Source organism: Triticum dicoccoides, chromosome 2B (genome assembly GCF_002162155.2).
Source record: "Triticum dicoccoides isolate Atlit2015 ecotype Zavitan chromosome 2B, WEW_v2.0, whole genome shotgun sequence".
Lineage (NCBI taxonomy): Eukaryota > Viridiplantae > Streptophyta > Magnoliopsida > Poales > Poaceae > Triticum > Triticum dicoccoides.
Genome location: NC_041383.1, coordinates 24,469,449 through 24,487,094, shown reverse-complemented (window position 1 = coordinate 24,487,094; position 17,646 = coordinate 24,469,449). Strand labels below are relative to the sequence as shown.

The 17,646-nt window shown below is 40.5% G+C and overlaps 2 protein-coding genes across 2 annotated transcripts in view; one reads left to right on the top strand and one right to left on the bottom strand.

Annotated features, from left to right (window-relative positions):
• The window catches only part of LOC119361889, a 44,101-nt gene extending 35,471 nt beyond the window's left edge, over positions 1 to 8,630 (bottom strand). Inside the window, exons 1-11 of the mRNA XM_037627052.1 lie at positions 8,377 to 8,630; positions 7,876 to 8,256; positions 7,669 to 7,803; positions 7,202 to 7,337; positions 7,006 to 7,123; positions 6,295 to 6,422; positions 2,639 to 2,804; positions 2,424 to 2,537; positions 2,096 to 2,328; positions 1,922 to 2,000; positions 1,787 to 1,850 (exon numbers count right to left, since the gene is read on the bottom strand). Coding sequence (XP_037482949.1) covers positions 1,787 to 1,850; positions 1,922 to 2,000; positions 2,096 to 2,328; positions 2,424 to 2,537; positions 2,639 to 2,804; positions 6,295 to 6,422; positions 7,006 to 7,026 — 805 coding nt within the window. The 5' untranslated portion in view covers positions 7,027 to 7,123; positions 7,202 to 7,337; positions 7,669 to 7,803; positions 7,876 to 8,256; positions 8,377 to 8,630. The remainder of the gene's footprint in view (positions 1 to 1,786; positions 1,851 to 1,921; positions 2,001 to 2,095; positions 2,329 to 2,423; positions 2,538 to 2,638; positions 2,805 to 6,294; positions 6,423 to 7,005; positions 7,124 to 7,201; positions 7,338 to 7,668; positions 7,804 to 7,875; positions 8,257 to 8,376) is intronic.
• A 111-nt stretch (positions 8,631 to 8,741) lies between these two features.
• On the top strand, positions 8,742 to 16,045 carry LOC119361890 (zinc finger CCCH domain-containing protein 24-like). Its single transcript, XM_037627053.1, has 14 exons — positions 8,742 to 9,386; positions 10,318 to 10,410; positions 10,493 to 10,774; positions 10,872 to 10,944; positions 12,167 to 12,299; positions 12,390 to 12,543; positions 12,678 to 12,761; positions 12,860 to 12,982; positions 13,463 to 13,624; positions 13,699 to 13,833; positions 13,983 to 14,078; positions 14,215 to 14,667; positions 15,225 to 15,268; positions 15,600 to 16,045. The coding sequence occupies exons 1-14, from the start codon at positions 8,766 to 8,768 to the stop codon at positions 15,841 to 15,843; spliced, it is 2,697 nt and encodes an 898-aa protein (XP_037482950.1). The 5' UTR covers positions 8,742 to 8,765; the 3' UTR covers positions 15,844 to 16,045.
• The last annotated feature ends 1,601 nt before the right edge of the window (positions 16,046 to 17,646 follow it).

Here is a 17,646-nt window from a genome sequence, read left to right as displayed (position 1 = left end):
GCTGGGGCTGACCACCATGGATCTGGCGGCTTGCCCGTGGAATTGGTCAGTGGTGGTGCTCGGGTTGTGGGCAACGCGGGCCGGTGACCTCCATCGTGGCGGGGTGGCGTCAGCGTGGTGGAGGCAGCGGTGTGATGGCGATCTTGTGCTCTTATCGCATCACGACAAGGATCCACATGATCGGTCCTCCTAGATCTGGCCGTCGACGTGTTCCAAAACTACTGTTGAGGATCTTGCCCAGGGATATCTAGATCGGATAGAACCCAGTCGTGTGCGTCCATATCAGCCTACGCGATTTCATGAGGGCATGAAGCGAAGCCCTGCTGGTTGTTGACACCATGGGACATGTCGGTATCTCGATTTCCATGGCCCAGCCAGCAGTGGAGAAAGTCGTGATGGCTGAGACCAGAGGATCAGTAAGGCGGAGGGGGCCTTGGAGGCGATGGGGTCAGCTAGGTGTTTGATAACTTTCAGAAGCAGCAGTGACAAGTGGGGGCGACAGCACTGGAGGATTTCATTTTTGTGGTGCTCCTTGGGTGTCGAGTCATGACTTTCAGGGTGAAAACTTAAGGTCTGGCCTTCATTGTTTGTTCCTGAAAATTGCCTTGCTAAAGGTATTGTTTTGAGAGTGCGGTCTTTCTCCAGGATGAAAACCTATGATCTTGGATCAAGTAACGACAATGCTTGTGCACTGTTTTCTTCTTGAAGGCGTCGCTTTTGAAGATCTTTTATATTTTCTGGGTGTTGTATTTGGTAGTGATTTGTGTGTTGTGGCTGAGAGGGGTTGATCACTGTGGCAAGGCATCCGTTCTTTTTTACCTTTCTGTTTTGTTTTCTTTTCGGGCTATGTACATCCAGGATGTCCTTATGATATCTTGTTGATGCAGAGGCTGTGTGTAATTGGTATCTTCATGATATTAATATATTCCTCTTTTTGGAAAAAAAGTTACCAATTGCCTGTGCTATTATAGTTATGAATATAGCGATTATGTAGTTACTCAGCTGCTCGTGCTGTCATTACTAAACATGAGACAACTATAGTTACGAGTTGCCTATGCTACGGTTACCAACATGACACAGCTATTTTTATCAGGTTGCCCATGCTATAATTACCAACGTGGTTATTACTTATGTGGTTATCAAGTTGCATATGTCATAATTACAAACATCGTTATTATATAGTTACCCAGTTGTCCATGCTATAATTACCAACATGACACAAGTATAATTATAAGTTTGTTCATGCTATAGTTATGAACATGAAGAAATTATAGTTAATAAGTTGTCCATGTTATAGTTATCACCATGGTTATTATGTAGTTACCGAGGTTGTTCACGCCGCAGTTATCAACATGACACAACTAAAGTTACCATAGGTCCATTCTATAGTTACCAGCATAGCCCAGCTATAAGTGTTTTTGTTTTCACATAAGTTTTCCATTACCTAAGAAATACAAATTCATTGATTTAAGGCAGTTTTAGCAGAATACTTAGGTAGGGAAAAATAATACCAAAACATACACTATTATTGATATTCATGAAACAACTACCAACAAAATGGGGTAAACAAGCATGCATTATGCTGGAGATATCTAAATAAATATGTAGCAAAGGAAAACTATATAATTGTTTGAGATATGTATAGGACGTATATTGAACACATATTTCTTGATTATTTTTGCTATATTTAAGATTTAACCAGAGACGATATATATCAATAGCTTTTTGATAAGCTGGAGCTGAAGGAAGTTTTTTATCAGCCAATATGGACTATCAGACAACACACCTGCTTCGTTTATGTTGAAAGAGTGTATGTATGCTAGAAATTCATTCCGCAAGTCCATTGTTTCCTACAAAGCATACAATATTATTCAAAGTGATTACCAGAAAAAAAATATACTTAGGGGCTAGATTAGTTTACCCGGGAAATTAACCCAGTGAGTTTATGGCCATTCCAGTGACACATAAACTTGAAGACGAAGAACCCACAATCATTGGTCCTACACACAAAAGATAATCCACAATGAATCACCAGGTACTTGTATCAATGGAAAATTTAAGCATAAAAATGGATTATGCAAGAGATAATTAGCACCCGTATCCTTGCTGAGGTACTCGAGGAAACACATGGGGCCAAAGACTGAAATTAGACTTATTTTTGAACAATCCATAATCTTTTTGTACCCTCTCAAGAGCTTTGCCGATCTTATATGGAATGCCTTCATGACGGGAGTAGTTTTCCTTTGAATCCAAAATACTTAGCTTATCGTTTTTCATGTCGTAAGCATACAATGTCCAATGACATAGATGGTTGACTGGAATGCATAGCTGTAATATATTCCAATAATGTTTTTGCATCAATATAACCAAAATAATACTAAAGAAAATACAATCAATTTAATATAAAGACAACATATGCATACCACATCTATATTGTTACTTTCGGAAGCATCCATGCACTCAAAGTCCTTATTGAAAAAAGGGTCCACTTCAGGATCATTAACATTGTCATTGTTCCGTTCACGGGTGGCACCTACCTACGAGGAAAATAAAGACAACCATTTAACATGACAATTAAGATGACCTGGAGAGCATAATTAATATCTGCAAGTGCAAAGAAAGAAAATCTTGAACTTACCGCAAAGTACGAAGTAATGTAGTGCTTGCGGCATGAATATTTAGATTTTTTTAGACCCCCATCACTTGATTTCTCTCTCGCCATATTTCTAATAGCAAAGTCTAAGGTATCGTCATCCATCAATCCTCCTTTCTCCACTGTATCCAAGATGGTTTTGATTTGTACCCTGTGGATAGGTCAAGCGCACATATGAGAACATGATATCACCAAATAACACACACCGCCCTGTACTGATCGACTTACACTTCTAATGTGGGGTTAACCAAGGACATGGTGGGATTATGCAGTTCTTGGTTAGCGTTGCTGTTGATACGTAACTAAGACAATGTAAAGTGCTGATGGCCCAATCCGTACATGTATGCCAAATAGTGTTGAGAGGGTGAACATTGATGGCACGTGGATTGTAGCGTTGCTGTTGACGAAATGTTCTACACCTATAGAGCGCCCCGACTATATATCGCATTAAGCGAGGCAGAAGGAACCCCTCGCGTCGAAGCTATAGTAACAGGCCGGCCCAATACCAGGCACTAACAGAAATAGCGTGGAGAAAAAGGGAGAGAGAGCGCAAAGTCGATCCAGGATTTGAACATGGGTTTCTTCGATGTGGTGTAGCGAAGCAAACCACTCCATAAGCACCATGTTCGGGATGCATATTAGGGCGCACCTTACATTACATATAGGGCAAAAGAGCCAGTTCTTCATTGTTTCTTCTTTTTTTTGTTTGGTTTTCTTTTTTCTTCATCATTTTTTGTTTTTCTTTTGTTTTTTCTTATATTTGTTTTTCGTTTTCACTCTACATTTTCATATATGTCAAACACATTTTTCTAATAAGTGATCAACATTTTTTGTAAACACGTTCAACATTGTCCAAATGCTTATTCAACAATTTTTCAAATACTTGTTCAACATTCTAATACTTATTCAACATTTCTCCAAATACTTATTCATCATTTCCAAATACTCGTTCAACATTTTTTAATACTTATTGTACATCAAAAACTTGTTCAACATTTTAATACATATTCAACATTTTTAAATACTCATTCAACATTTTTCAAATACACATTCAACATTTTTAATACTTATTCACCATTTTAAAATCCTTGTTCAACATTTTTCAAACTTTTATTCAAAATTTGTTAATACTTATTTAATATTTTTCAAATAATTGTTGAACATTTTTCCATATGTGTTTTTGATGATTGTTTTTTGTAAGTTCAAAGAAAAGTACAAACATATAGCAAACAAAATGAGAACGAAAAACAGGCAAAACAACAGGCGGAGGCCTCCCGCGCGGCTGGGCCGGCCCATCTGGGGCTCCCCCTGACGTGAGACATAGAGGCGCAGCGACTATTTATCGCATTAAGCGATACTCAAAAAAAAATTATCGCATTAAGCCACAGCAGCGAGCTCTAGCTGAAGGTTTCTCCTTCCTCATGTTTTATTGGAAAAGCCCATTCGCATGCGCAGAACCAGAAAAATATTACCCAAAAATGGGAGATGTGGGAATCGATCCCTGGTCTTCCAAGAGAAACCAGGCGCTGCCCTACTTAAGGTTCAAGCTGTTTCTTTTTGTTTTTTTCCTTTTCTTTTATTTCTTTTTTTTTCTTCTGCACTTTTTCATTCTTTATTTGCATTTTCTACGTTATTTTTTCTTTTGTTTGTTTTGTTTTCTTTATTGGATTGTTTGTTCTTGTGGACATTATTCTACATTTTTTTGTATATGTCATCAATATTTTTCAAATACATGTCTAACATTGCTTCTTCATTTTTTGTTTTTCTTTTGTTTTTTCTTAGGTTTCTTTTTGTTTTCACTCAATATTTTCGCATATGTCAAAAGCATTTATTTAATAAATAATCAACATTTTTTTGTACACACGTTCAACATTGTCCAAACGATTATTCAATATTTTTTAAATACTTGTTCAACATCTTAATACATGTTCAAAATTTTTCTAATACATGTTCGACATTTTTCAAATAGTCGTTCAACATTTTTTAATACATATTGAACATTGTTCAAATATTTGTTCAACATTTTTAATAATTATTCAACATTTTTCAAATACTTGTTCAACATTTTTCAAATACGCGTTCAACAATTTTTAATACTCAGTCAACATTTTTAATATTTATTCAGCATTTTCAAATACTTGTTCAACATTTTCAAATACTTGTTCAACAGTTTTTAATACTTATTCAACATTTTTTCAATACTTATTCAACCTTTTAAGTGTTTGTTAATCGATATTATTTTGGAAAAAGTCTGGAAAAACCGAGTAAAAAGAAAAACATAGAAAAGCATGTTGAATTAGACGAGTAAAATGAAGAAAAGAAAAGAAAAGAAAAAGTAAGTAAAAACATGAAAAATAAGTAAACATGGTAAAACCCGGCTAATTTTCTTCTAGTAGCACGCGTTCTCCAAGTGTACAACAAGTTGTGCCTGTGGCTGTGGCTAGCAGCGCTGGGAAGCGACTAGGCGATCCAAGGATCGATCCATCTCATCTCGCTTAATGCGAGACATAGGGGCGCCCACATAGGGCCACCCCCTATAGAGACTCTCATGCCTGCACGCTTAACCTGGGCCTATTTCCGGTTTCTTCAAGCGATTTTCTTCCTATGCTTTTTCTTTGTTCTTCATTTGTTCTCTTTTCATTTAGTTTTCTTTTTTCCTTTTTACGCTTCAATTTTCACTTTGCTTAAACATAATTTGTTTTTGCTCCCCAGTTTATGTTTTCTATTTTTTTTGCAAGCTTTGAACTTTTATTTTTTTAAGTATAATTAAACATAAATTCACATGTGTATGAACAACTTTCCCAAAATCTACTCCCTCAGTTCCAGAGTATAAGGTGAATTTGTTTTTTGAAAAGTCAAACAGTGCATGTTTGACCAAGTTTGTAGAAAAGAATATCAATATCTACAGTACCAAATTTGTATCATTAGATCCACCATGAAAAGTATTTTCATATTTCATTTATTTTCTATTGTAGGTGTCGATATTTTACTCTATAATCTTGGTCAAACATACACAAGTTTGACTTGCATGAAAATCGATACACCTTATATTCTAGAATGGACAGAGTATGATCTTTTCTCTACAACACAAATATTCTAGAATGGACGGAGTATGAACTTTTCTCTACAACACATGTAACTTGCTTAATCCATGAATAAATTTTTGTATATACATAAACCTTTTTAAAATACAATGAACATTCTATTTTACATATACATATGTGGATTTTTTTAAAAAAAATTGGCAATTTATTTTTTATTTTAAAACTCATTTTCAACAACATTCTGCACTTTTGCAGCTACTAGACAAATACGAGTTGACAGCATGCAGGCCAAGAAGCTCCGGCAACCACACCGTTGAAGCAACCAGCCATACAACGACTTTGGATGGGCTACCACCTAAATTGCCCATAAGCCCTTTTTTTGGACTTAATAAGCACCATGTCGGCTCGAAGGTTGGTTAAAAAGCGCAAAAGAAGCAACCCATCATCAGTTTCAATCATGACTACAGATCAGTATTTGCTATCTATAGTAGAGATACGCAGTGTAAAAACACTAACAAACAAGATAGGCAGTAGACATCTAGGTACATGACAAGACACAACGCATGCGCATAAACAAGGGGAAATAAGCAGTACCACCTCGCATATGGCATATCACTTGATGGTGGTAAACCTTCTGCTGGCAAGTTGGAAATCAGATCATCTTGCGCACTCGCTAGGAGAGCCTCCTCACAACTATCCCCAGCACTGGTACTCATCTCTCCCATCTGTAAATATGTTAAATACGCAATACGGGCATGCAGTTATTCTTCATGTATATATCATGAGTCACAGTTGAGGAGAAGTGAAAAATACACTACACAGAAAACATAAAGTCGAACTTCTGTATTTTTCATGAATGATTAACAAAAAACTATTTGGACTTATTAGGTGACAAATATACTACAGCATGAAAAAAATGTTTAAACAATATATTTTCCACATTTAATACTTACATCTACTACCCCTATAAAGTACAAACAGTGGAGATCCAAAACCATCATTCCCGTACAATGATCTAATCCTATGCTCCAGAACGCTTCCATGTTTAGTGCTAAATCGTCCTCATACCCGTACAATGATCTAATCCTATGCCCGTACAATGATCTAATCCTATGCTCCAAAACACTTTTAGATTTATCAAGTATCTTTGTACATCTTTTTTGATTCAGCTTATTCTATCATATACTCCCTCCGTCCCATAATATAAGAACGTTTTTGACAACGTTCTTATATTATGGGACGGAGGGAGTACTATATTGTTTTGAACAATAAAAATCTGCCCAAAAACGAGGGACAAGTAAGTAGCACCTGAATATTGGACGAAGACATTTGATGGTGATATCTCTGCCAGTCTTGAGCAAAAATTACACCTCAGGACTCCCGATGGATCAGAAAGCTCCTTGGCGCAGCTTTATAGGCTACCTACCTATTACCCAGCTGGAGTTTCTTACAAAGTAAAAGCTTACATCACAAGCTTATCTGTATCAACATGACTTTACTTTACCTTGTATTGGTCAAACCAGTTCAGTAGAGAATTCTTAAAATTTGGATGCTCCAAGTTGATTTCACGGTTGCTAGCACACGGTAGACATGTTGTTTCAGAAAATGGGTGACCAAGACTTCACTTAATCTTGAGGAGACTACAAGAGTAAGATATAGTTTTCTTAGAAAACACAGAGTACAATGTAGATCTACACACGCCCACCACCACACACACACTTACACAATGTCCATTGAGATGTATTTTGGCACACACATAAGAGATTTACACATATGCATTGTCATCAGTATCAACACTACAGATCAGTATATGTCATCTAGAGTAGAGATATGTAGAAGTAGGTTCCTTTTTGAGGTTAAACAAACTCTTTTTCTGTGGGAAAAATTACAAAACTATATATGGGCTATATATACATAGTTATGTGACAAGTGAGCGTACACACACATGAACAAGGGAGAAGTAAGTAGCACCTGAGTACCCGGAGGAGACATTTGACGGTGATATCTCTGCCAGTCTCGAGGAAATTTACACTGCAAAGAATGGCAACAGAGAGAGCTCCTTGGCACAGCTTTTATAGAGGCACGCGTCTACCTACTCATGCTCAACTGGAGCTTTATTAGAAACTATTGCTGCATCATACTCATGCTCAACTGGAGCTTTATTAGACTCTACATTACCTTATGTTGGTCTGACCGAATCAGTTGCAGACTTGTCGAATTGTGGATGGCCCAAGTTGATTCCAGGGTTGTTGGCGCATGAGACAAGCATCATTAGGTGAGATGAGAAACACATGGCGTTAGAAATTCACAACTTGTAAATTGTTGGGCTCTGACAGGTGAGAAAACAATGGCAGGGATCCATGAGAACCGGGCGTCGGCATTAATCCGGACAAGCCCGGATCCGTCGGCAACGGCATAAACAAAAACAAGAGAGATTCCTTGGATCTCTGCAATCGGAGCAGCTCGCGAGAGGAGAGCTGGACTCCGTCTGGCTTCCCCTGCCCGCAACGGCAGCGACATGGTAGGTCTCACCGTCAGCGAGATTGATTCGAGGTGATTCTGCAACACACGGCGAGGATGAGGACTGGGGTCGAGCGAACAGATCCAGAAGACCTTACCCTCGGGACCAACGACGGAGAAGGGGACTGGCCGTGGAAAGGAAGACAATAAGGAACAAACCTATATGATCCTACATAGGAGACACCCAAGCTTGCTGCTGGTTGGCTGTCCCCGCGCCTCAACGGCGCCGGCGAGCAGAGCCGCCGGAGACGGAGGGGAGGAGGAGGTCTGAAGAATGTCGAAGAGACAGTGGTACAGCCAGCGAGGCGGGCTCTGCTCTAGCAGCGCTACGAGAGGGGTTAGCGGGCTACATAAGCAGGCCCATTAAACTGCTTCTGTACTAGTAAAAAAAAAGGACCCGAAGAGCTCCAAGAAAATCGAAGGCGCAAAAGGAGAAACGCGTGGCCCAAAGGTTTTTCGGCAAAAAGGCCCAAAAGAAATCCGCCTCGATGAAAACAGCAGGAGCTCTCCCCGAAAACCTTTTCCGCAAACCCTCCGTCCCCGCAGCCATGGAGGACACCACCACGCCGCCGCCGCAGGAGACCGAGCAGCAGGCGCCCGACCTCACCGGGGAGAAGCGCAAGAGGGAGGAGGAAACGCCGGAGGCGGCCTCCGGAGAGAATCCAGCCATGGAGGACGCCACGCAGCCGCCGGCGCCTCAGCAGGAGGCCGAGCCCGCCGGGGAGAAGCGCAAGAGGGAGGAGGAGTCGCCGGAGACAGCCGCCGGAGACGCACCAGCACCATCCGCCCCCGCCGGGGTGGAGGCCGCCGCCGCAGCCACCACCGGCGAGGGCGGGGGCGAGCGGCACCCGATGTCCAAGACGAGCCTGTGCTCCTTCTTCCGGCGGCGGGGGGGCGGCCCGGACGGGTGCAACCACGGGGAGGCGTGCCGGTACGCGCACACGGAGGAGGAGCTGCGGCCGCGGCCCGACGGCACCTGGGACCCCACCTCCGACCGGGCCAAGAAGCTGCGCAGGGTCTCCGAGGAGGAGGACGGGGAGGAGAAGGCGAGGGGGCGGTGGGGGCAGGAGGAGGAGGTCACCTTCGACGAGAGCTCGCTCGACAAGTGCCTCGTCGGCCTCTCCCGGCACTGGCTCACCGACAGGCTCAAGGCCTTCCTCGACGAGCAGGCAAGTAGTACTGCTTAATGCTTATCTCACATCTCCTACTACTTCATTTGTGTATTCAGAAATAGTCTAGTGAATTAGATTGAATTAGATTGAAGAACTGTACATTGCATTGAGACCACTGGAATTGGTATCCAACAGTGGCATTGGATTCAGGATGCCCCGTAACTCCGAGGCTACTAAGTTTGATATATCAGATTAGAAAGGAGTTCATGATAGTTCACTGGCTAGACTCAGAGAGTTTCTCGGTGGCTATTGAGGGCGTACTACGCATTGGCTTAAGGATAAGAGATTTTTCTAGGACAGGTTGAATCACCTAACACAGGCTAGTATATACTTCTGAAACAAATTGGTGTTACCTGACAACGGAATACCAGTTTACATGATTCGTCGCGAGCACGCCCAACAGATTATAGTGTGGGTTTTTCAGATACGCGAGGCTAGTCATATGTTGTATGAATTAGGCAGGACAGGATGACATTTGCTCACCTTGCCAATGTTTTTAGAGAAGAACTGGCTTTTTATCAGCTTTATTTATGTTTGGCAACCAAAAGCTTGTGCTGCTCAATTGCATACAAATTGTCTTCACATCTTTTGCGGATTTTTTTTATGTCCAGTAACCTCCTCTTGGTGTTTTTTGTTTTGTTTTTGAAATAAACCTTATTATCATCTCTTTTTGTGCAAATCAACAGAATAACATCTTGTATAACAACTGACACAACTGAGTTAACGTTTCTGATCTGATTTAGCGGAAAAAATTATGGATTAAATAAATTGTCTGGTTCATAACGAGGTTGAAATGAACACAAGATGCTTATGTTCTGGGTTGAAGTATTGAGAAAATAGTAAAAGTGCATCTGTATCTTGTGGAGTACACTTCATTTGTCTAATTTTATGCTACTTTAATGCTATAACTTCGATGCTGGTTGTGCAGGGAATCTCATATGCAATAGCAAAGAAGAAGAAAGGAATGACTGTTGGTTTTGTGACATTTGAAACTGTTGAACAACTGAGAAATGCTGTGGAGGTAATTCTCCATTGGTTCGTGCTAGCGACCTGTTTGGCCATAGAACAACTGATAATGAATTTTTGCCTCACAACTTGAGTAGGTCCTTAAGGAGAATCGATCTGGTGGAAAGCAAATAAAGATAGCAGATGCCAATCGCAGGTCGCATCAGAAATTGCATTCAGAAGGACCATTATCTATTAATGGAGCAGCAACAGAAAACAGTAGTGACGCTGTTGCTCCTGCTGACGGAACATCCGGACCTGAAGCAGCAGGAGCAAGTAAAAGAACTGTGCGTGACGCAGTTACGCCCCTTGCGCATATGGCATACAGTGATCAGCTAGAGCACAAAAAAAGTTCAGTTGCACAGTTACTTAAGAAACTTGTAAGTTCAATTTCATGTCCATCCACCATTTTTATCTCTGAAGCAACTGTATATTTGCTGAAATTGTGTTCACTTATCTTGTTGTCTTGTACTGCAGACTCGGAATGCTAAGAAAGCTTGCCCAGCTGATGTTACATTACCAGATTGGATTTCCAACGCAAAGCAAATTGGTAACCTTCTACTCGTAGTATTGAACTGTTGATGTGCTATTCTTGGTACTTATGTTGATCACCATGTAGGTGTTTTACGAACACCTGGATACGAGATACAATATGGTATTCAATTTTTATTGTTCCTAGGCCTGTTACACAAAATAATAGATACATAATGTTGATATTGGTAAGATATGTGTGTAACATTGATTCACTACGGGGTAACAATTTACATTTCCGAGGATAGACGGACAGTGTCATGCATGGCATCGTAATGTAGTGGATGCTTGGCCCCTTGCCCTTTCCTAACACAACAACTCCTAACAGATTTGACTTTCTTATCCTAGACTTCGGATGCCTGTTGGACTTTGTCCTAATCCAACTATTTCCTATTCCACTCTCATTCACCTGGACTCTGCTTGCCCACTATGTATGTGCACAACAATTATTAACATTAGCTATGCTCTGAGCAGCTTGCAATTTTGTTTATGGTGTTGTCCTGTTAATGAACTCCTGGATTTGTTATCTGAAATGCTTAAAGGGAAACTTCAGAAAGTTGGGAACTCTTGCACTGCAGTACTGCTTCTATTTCAGTACCATTTAGAGTCTCTTCACCAAAATACAGAGATTATCTTGCTCGAGTATAAAGTGTCTGTCAAGCTTTATCTCGATGAAAGTGAACACAATTAGCAGTGTAGCACACAACACACAAAGCTTTCTGGAAAAAAAACTTCTATTAATATTCACCTATGAGTGTTTGCAACACATACAATTTGTGAGTTCATTTGCTTTGCTCTGCATACCCGACTAATAATCCCGAGTACCAGGCACATGTTATTTCATTGTTCTAAACAAAGAAATCTTACAGAAGGTTGTTTTTTGGCTGTATAGCACACAACATACAAAGCTTTCTGAATAAAAGAATATTTTATTAATATTCACCTTTGAGTGTTTGCAACACATACAATTTGTGAGTTCATTTGTTTTGCTCTGCTGACCCGACTAATAATCCCGAGTACCCGGAACATGTTATTTCATTGTTCTAAACAAAGAAATCTTACAAAAGGTTATTTTTTTGGCTGTATCCTAAAACTAAACATATGCACGGTAGCAGTTCTTTGTAGGTAACTGGCATAAACATGTTACATTAGCTGCAATCTGCCAAACGCGTTTTCATGCCCTTCTTCTTGTATGATCTTCTGCTCTTTAGCTTGTGCTAAGTGTCTGTCCAATCATCCAGGTGGTCTTTCTTGCAAGCTTGAAGGCATTCTGGAGTCCCCAGTGATTGATGGGTATCGTAATAAGTGTGAGTTCTCTGTGGGACATTCCTTGGCGGGTAAAAAGACGGTAGGGTTTATGCTTGGGAATTTCAGGTTGGTTTGTTGCTTCCTCTTTCTTTTTTTCTTTTTTTCTTTGTTGTCCATTGGTCTTCCAGCATTATGATTGATACAACAAAATCTCAGGGAGGGTGTGACTGCTGTTGAGGAACCTGTGGACTGCCCAAATGTTTCAGCAATGTCCTGTACATATGCTATGATATTCCAAGATTTTCTGCAGTTATCATGCTTACCAGCGTGGAACAGAGTTGATAATTCTGGGTTTTGGCGCCAATTCACGGTAACTCTCGCTAAGCATTTAAATCTGCATCGCATGCTTCTGTTTCTGTTTTCTTTTGAGATTCTGCATAGTTAATTTCTCTGTGCTTATCCACCTGACAGGGGTAACTGTTTATTCTGTGGTTTCCATATTAGGTTCGAGAGGGAAGAAGTCCAGCTCAAGCTGTTGTTGCACAAGATACACAAACACAAATATCAGAAGTCATGATTATTATCCAGGTTGTTTAGACTGACAATGAGATGTGCAGTCAGTTCAGTGCAGTACAAATTTCCTGTTGGCAGTACCACTGACATGCTATACTTTTCTATATTTCCAGGTATGCTCCACAGGTGTTGATGAGGTACTGATGAAAGATGAGTTTGCCAAATTGTCCAAGACTCTGGTGCAGGGGGCTGCAACATGCTCACCTCCATTGCCTCTAACAACTATAGTAGTTCAAGTAAGTTTAAACAGTTGCATCAGAGCTATGATTCTATGCATTTTTTCCTTCAGGAATTCTGTGTTGCCTATGTCCATTAAGTTACTCTAGATGTAGTTTTATCGTAGTTTGTTAACTTAATATGTATTACACTCCTCTGTGACAGTTCAGTAAGCCTGCTTAGCACTTGCCACCTAGTTGGTGACTTTGTACTTTTGAATAGTTATATAGCAGACTTTATTGTTTGAACTGAACTTTACAAAGCTTTCTCTCGATTTCAAAATAGCAGTCATTTTAAAACATGTGCAATCAAACTTTTAAGACTTTGCCAACTAATACAGTTATACACAATTTTGGGAACGTGGTGACTGGTGAGTGATTTTTATGGCTATGTCTATTCTTCATTCAAGCTTAGACATGTCGGGTGCAGTTTGTTTCGAGAAGTAGTCTTCTTTGTTATTCTTGAAATATTCGCTGCTAATGAAATTTTCACTCATGCAGGATCACGTAGGAATATCAAATGTAGCACCAGCTGACTGTCCACTGATCCCACTATTGGCTCCAGAAGTGGACCAATCAGAAGAGGGAGCAGTGGATAAAACAAGAATCCATGACCACATTAGCAATCTTCGGTTCTCTCTATCACCAACAGCATTTTTTCAGGTCTGTCTGAACTGCAAACCACTTTGCCAATTAAGCTTTGTTGTTAACTTTGGTATTAACTCACAAGTACACAGGTTAATACTCTTGCTGCAGAAAGATTGTACACCCTTGCTGGTGATTGGGCCAATCTCAATTCGGACACATTACTTTTTGACGTATGCTGTGGGACTGGAACAATTGGCCTGACATTAGCCCACCGTGTTGGAATGGTAATTTCTTTTGCACGTTTCATCTTACTGTCAATGCTGGTTCTTGTTTCCAGTATATTGCACAACACAGTTGTGGAACATTCATGTTAGATGGCTCCGTCATTGCTTTGAAATAGCATTTCTCATAGTTTGCTTGCTGAATATGCTAGGTTGTTGGAATTGAAATGAATGAATCAGCAGTTGTGGATGCTCAGAGAAATGCTCTTATTAACGGTATAAAAAATTGCCGTTTTGTCTGCGGGAAGGTGAGACTCATTAACCCTAATGAATGATTCTATTACTCTGGTGTCACTGATCATGAATCATCTTCACATTTGACTTCCCAATTGTTTGTACTCACCACAATAATCTCAACTGAATCCTCATCCTGGGAATAAACAGGCTGAAGATGTGATGGGGTCTCTTCTCACAGAGTATCTTGGTTCGCCACAGCAGCACATTGCAGCTTCTGAAAGTAATTCAGAAGTTAATGGTACAGGAAAGAAAGAGGATATAGTTGGTGGTGCAGAGGATAATGGTAAAAGTATGGAGAGCTTAACAGAGAAAAATGACACTGGTGAGATAAATGAGGACTTGGATGATGGGGTTAGCAAAGAGTTGGAAGGTGGACATGAGCAATGCAATGAGGCTGTTCGTAACCAAAATAGCGAGGAAGCATCATCGTTGGTCAATGAGGAGTCCGTTGATGCAAAAGCAGCTGACTGTTCAGAACACACCAAAACACGCGAGGAAGGTTCTTCGATTTCTAAAAATGATGTGCTTGCAGCTACTGCATGTCAGTTCAAGAACTTTGTTGCTATTGTAGATCCTCCACGTGCTGGGCTTCACCCTACTGTAAGTAAATTTCAGTCTGTAGTTTTCTTATCATAAATAATAGTTACTTTTATGTTTGGAAATGCTTACTCGAGTCTTAATACCTGATACCTTGGAGCAAGTCTTAGCCCTTTCGTTGCTTAATGTATCGTTCTTACCTGTGATATATTGTTAAATGCATGTCACGGATGTCCATACAAATGAAGCAGGCTTTACAGAAATTTTGTTTTTAATAGAGCTGGTGATTACTAGAGTAGTGCGGTTGCATTGCCAGGTACAGTAGATATCCAGGATGTTGTTACAATAATAATACTAAAAATTATGTATAGATTTGAATTTAATATGTAAATTACCATGCTGTGAAGCTGTTTCTTCCTGCATTATGACCCAACTAGCAAGCATGAACCTTGTCATTTACGAACGAAATTTGCACTACTAAATAGCACCATGATAGTTGGTTGAAGCACCCAATGCTGATTGGTTCTACATATACATTGTTTTATTATTATGCCATTCTGCTTGTGATTGGACTACCGACCTTTGTGGAGGATCAAGCTCACATCTTGAATATTTAATAGGTGATCAAGGTATTGAGGACCCATCCACGCATACGTCGTCTAGTGTAAGTACTCCCTATACCTGTTCTGTACTATACTGGTGAGCAGAGAAGTGATGTGAGCTCTGTACTCTACTGGTGAACAGAGAAGTAATGTGAGCTCTGTACTCTACTGGTGAACAGAGAAGTAAAGTTTCCCATCACGAGGTTGTCATGCCATGTGGGAACAAAAATGCATTATTGAAATCTCAAATCTCTGTTGGAAAACATTCTAGAAGAAGTAAAAAGAAAGAGAAACAAAGACCTGTAGTTTTTCAGAAGTTTAAACACGTAATATTTACATGTACTTTACTTCTTACTGCTCTGACATTTAATGTTTGTGTTTCGATTTTACCAGGTACATTTCCTGCAATCCAGACACTCTAGTTGCCAACGCGATCGAGCTCTGCACCCCCTCAACCGAGCACAGGGAGAAGAACAAGGGCCACCGCGGATGGCGAAACATGAGCAGCGCCGGGCTCGCGAGGCAGAGGACCAAGTCGATGCCCAACTCGGAGCCCTTTGTCCCCAAGAGGGCCATGGCGGTCGATCTGTTCCCCCACACGTCGCACTGCGAGATGGTCATGCTCTTCGAGCGGTGAACGAAGCAGCCATTGTTCATTCATTTAATCCTCATCACTCTAGAGGTTGTTTTATCTGCGTTGAGGATTATACAGTACCAAATTTCTTTGGGTCTGCCCTTGTTGTTGTACCAGATGTACTTGACTTGGAAACCTAGAACCCTGACACAGTAGTTGAGTGGAGATCATCTGTGTTGCTATTCTCAACTGCATTTCGTTTTTATTTTTCTGCCTTGTTGGATGGACGCTGGAACTTAACCAACGACCCAGATCTGCCACGTCCAGAATTCTAATGGTCCAGTGCCATTGCCATTCTTGTCAGGTAAAACCTTAGAAATTGCGGTGGTCCAGAGCCACTTTTTGGCAGGGAAAACCTTTAGAAATTGCAATGGTCCAGAGCCATTCTTGGCAGGGAAATTGCAATGGTCCTAGTGTCTGCACATGCTGTGATGAACAGTAGTAGTTTCATCAGATTTATTTGGCCTTGATTGCTATCTTGTCAGAGAAGTTAAGTTGCTACTGATTTGGGCAGCCAAACCAGACAAACATGGCCCACATAGATATAAATGAAAAATATCTATGGATGTAGTGGGTTTCATTTTCTGGTGCCCACAGGAAAGCAACGGCTCCCAATGGCAGTAGCAATCTCATCATCACAAGAGGATGATGAAAAAAAAAAATTAAAAGCAGAGGAGGTGTGGTAGGTCCAGCATCATGTTCATCCGAATTTGAGGGCAACCCTTCTTGCCTTTATTGATGCCAAAGGCAGAGATGCAAAGGCATCTACTAGGTGTCAAAGAGGACCATGGGTGTGTATTTGCTAACTTGATTTTGTGAGATTTTCCGTGCCTAATTTGTAGAGAAATTATTAAATATTTACTACTCGCCTTGTTTATACCTCTCCCGACATCGAACTAACTATCCTCGCTTCACTTGATGTATGACCTAAAGATTCGGAAATCGGCATCCAATCATGAAGTTTATAAATTGCGGTTATGTTTTGTTAAAAATTGCAAAATTTAGCACTAGGACTGGGAAGGATCATGGGTTTGTAGGTGGATCGATAAAGCATTGAAGCGCACACCAGCCTTGACCCTAGGACGAGGTCTCTGCTCATGGAATATAAATTCGGTGGTGCAATGCAACTAATAACACCCACTGACTATGCCGGTGGTGGTTATGATGAGATGAACTCTCTATGCAGGTGAAGGATACCGAGCAGTGAGATGAGCACGTGCGAAGTCGTCCCGCCTTGTTTGGCCGCCGGGCAATAATAATGCCTTGAATTGTGGGAGTACTACTAGCAAAGTCGTCCTTGACCTTTTGCTACTCCTAGATGCCACAACTCGAATTTAATGCCCAATCATAAGGTGGTGTAGGTACTAAATCATGTTCATGAACTTTAATTACATGTTGTGGAGTTACCGTTTTAAGATAATAAATCATGTTCATGAACTTTAATTATGATGTCCAAATGTTTCTGTAGATACTAGTCAGTAGTCACAAAAACTTCATAACCCTTCCCAATGCTCCAAGGTGTGCTCCAAGGTGTACAGGTGCTAAGGACGCCATATAGACAACAAAAAGTGATGTGGCAAAGCAATTAAAAAGGAGAGAGAGAGCATTATGGTGACCCCAGAAAGAAACGGTGCTAAGCACATGAACCTATATAAAGTAACTATCAACCAATACATGAAGGAGTTTAATTACTAAACAATTTCATAAGGAAAGATTAGCTACAAAAGCTAAGCACCTATGCATTGGGAAGACTAATTGCTAAGATTTTTAGGCTGGTTGTAATGGGAATTCATAGGTAGTATCATG